Genomic DNA, 2,699 nt, shown 5'->3' with positions numbered 1-2,699 from the left:
TAATGTGCTTCAATATAAATATTATCTATTGTAAAAATATATTGTGTGTGTGTATATATATATATATATATATATTTATATTTATATTTATATTTATATATAGAGTGGTGAATGACCATGGTGAATATTAACTTCTCTAATGAAATTGTCTTGGAGCACAAGACAGCATCTGTGTTTGAGTTATTAACTACAGTGTAGGTTGAGTCACTTAACGTTGCTAAATTTACAAGCAACACCTCTCAAACCTATATCCACCTCTAACTGCTTCTCAAAGCTGCCGTCACTCTACACTCCATTAGCACGGTCCAAAGTTCAGTATCATTGCTTTGAAAAGCCTCTCCTGAAAAGGGAAATATGTTGGAGGCATTGTGCTGTGGCTGATAAGAACTGACATGTTTGGGATGTGTTTGCAGAAATATAGGGTTTGCTTTTAGTTCAGGGGCAACATGGGAGTCTGGCATGGCGTCCCTGAGGGAAAGTGCTCTAATGCGCGCACACACACACACACACACACACACACACACACACCAATCACACTCACTCAGCTCCAACTTAACCCAGGACCCACACACACAGAAAACACGGCCGCCACGTGCCTCCAGTCAGGCTAATGCTGCAGCGGGATGTTAGTTATGCCTCGCTGGAGGAGGTGACGAGAGCTGATAGGAAACCTCCCTAAGATAACATCACAAAACTCCTCTCTTCAGATTGCTTCTTTATTTTTTTCCCATTTATAAATGAAAAGAAATAACTTATAACCTCCACTTGCTGACTAATGGCAGTCAAGCGTAAGGTTTCTTGCTTCAAGATCAGTCATAATGTAGTTTTACTTGAACCCTTTTTTCACTTGATTGTATTATTAGTACACAACAGGCTGTGTTTGCTACTGTGACTTTAAGAATCTCTATATTCAAATGACCTCATTTTTAATTTGATAAACACCAGCGTGTGTGTATTTCCCTTTTCAGAAGGAAATGGTTGGATGGAAGGATAGTTATTATACATACATATGTATATATCTAATTTTGTGTGTTTTTTATATTTTTTCTCAAGTAATAATTTAAGTGATTTATTGTAATGATTTTTAAAAAGTTTTATATAAAAATATATCAGAAATATAATTACAATAAATTTCTTATTATAAGAAATAGTTCAACAAGTATGTGTGTGTGTATATATGTACAGTATAAGTGTATATACAGTTGAAGTCAAAAGTTTACATACACCTTGCAGAATCTGCAAATACTGTAGTTAATTACTTTACCAAAATAAGAGGGATCATACCAAATGCATGCTATTGTTTATTTAGTACTGACCTGAATAAGATATTTCACACAAAAGATGTTTACACATAGTCCACAAGAGAAATAATGTAATAGTTAATATAATAATAATAATAGTTGAATTTATAAAAATGAAAAATTGATTCTTAATACTGTGTTCTTATCTGAATGATCCACAGCTGTGTTTTTTTGTTTAGTATATGCAACTATTACATAAAGTTCAAACGCTCACTGATGCTCCAGGAGGAAAAACCAGGCATTAAGAGCCAGGGGGTGAAAACTTTTGAACAGAATGGAGATGTGTACTTGTGTACATCTATCTGTCTTTTAATATTTAATATTTATTATCTATACTTTTATATATTATCTATAATTTATGTAATTTATTACAATAGTCATTTTTCTGAATATGAATACAATCACATTTCCCCCCCTTCTTCTTCGATAGCATGTCGGTCAGGCTTCTACAAGGCCTCTGCTATGGATGCGTACTGCGTGAAGTGCCCCCCACACAGCTACTCCCACCAGGACAAGGCCTCTGAGTGTGTGTGTGAGAGAGGCTTCTACAGGGCCGAATTGGACCCTCGCTCTATGGCGTGCACAAGTAAGCTAAGGATCTTGTGGCTTCCTAAATATTAATAAAAATAAAGCATTGAAACATCCAGTTCATTATTGTGTTTTGATGATTTGATTTGGTAAAGTGCTCAACTGATGTGCTTTACTTGTGTGTACGTTCATCAGGACCACCTTCAGCACCCGGCAATCCCATTTCCATGGTGAACGAGACTGCAGTCACACTAGAATGGAGTCCTCCTCGTGAAAGTGGTGGACGTGGAGATGTCACCTACAGTGTCCACTGCAGGAAGTGCTCTGGAGAAGCAGGGGCTGCAGGAGACAGTGAGAAGTGCGTTCCCTGTGGTAGCGGTCCGCATTTCAACCCCAGGCAGTTTGGCTTGACGCACCCCAGAGTTCTGGTCACAGAACTGCAGCCTCACACCAATTACACCTTCAACATTGAAGCCCTGAACGGAGTGTCAGATCTCAGCCCCAGTCCACGTCAACTAGTGTCCGTCAACGTCACCACCAGTCAGACAGGTGAGATGTCACACATCTAAATTCGGTGTTTCTCTATTCAACGATTTTTCTGCTTATTAGTAGCCTCTGATTATCAAAGCTGGTGTCTGAAGGCTAATTTCTGCAATTAGCAGACACTTTCAGTTTTTTCTTTAATTCATTTTTTAAATAAATTATTGCAGTTATTTTATCATGTTGACTACTGAGTTTTAAGATAAAAAAAAATAGAAGCCAAATCTTGAAACTAATCTTGTATGAATACATTCAACTAATTTTTTTTGTTTATTTATTTTAATTAATTAATTAATTAATATATTATATTATATTATATTATATTATATT

General features: G+C 36.4%; 1 protein-coding gene across 1 annotated transcript in view; it reads left to right on the top strand.

Annotated features, from left to right (window-relative positions):
• The window catches only part of LOC107757698 (ephrin type-A receptor 3-like), a 70,967-nt gene that overhangs the window by 30,450 nt on the left and 37,818 nt on the right, over window positions 1–2,699 (top strand). Inside the window, exons 4-5 of the mRNA XM_016575253.1 lie at window positions 1,732–1,887; window positions 2,025–2,378. Coding sequence (XP_016430739.1) covers window positions 1,732–1,887; window positions 2,025–2,378 — 510 coding nt within the window. The remainder of the gene's footprint in view (window positions 1–1,731; window positions 1,888–2,024; window positions 2,379–2,699) is intronic.

Source organism: Sinocyclocheilus rhinocerous, unplaced genomic scaffold (assembly GCF_001515625.1).
Source record: "Sinocyclocheilus rhinocerous isolate Xijiao unplaced genomic scaffold, SAMN03320098_v1.1 scaffold1374, whole genome shotgun sequence".
Lineage (NCBI taxonomy): Eukaryota > Metazoa > Chordata > Actinopteri > Cypriniformes > Cyprinidae > Sinocyclocheilus > Sinocyclocheilus rhinocerous.
Note: the sequence above shows the minus strand (reverse complement) of the source record. Positions and strands in the feature narration are given on the sequence as shown.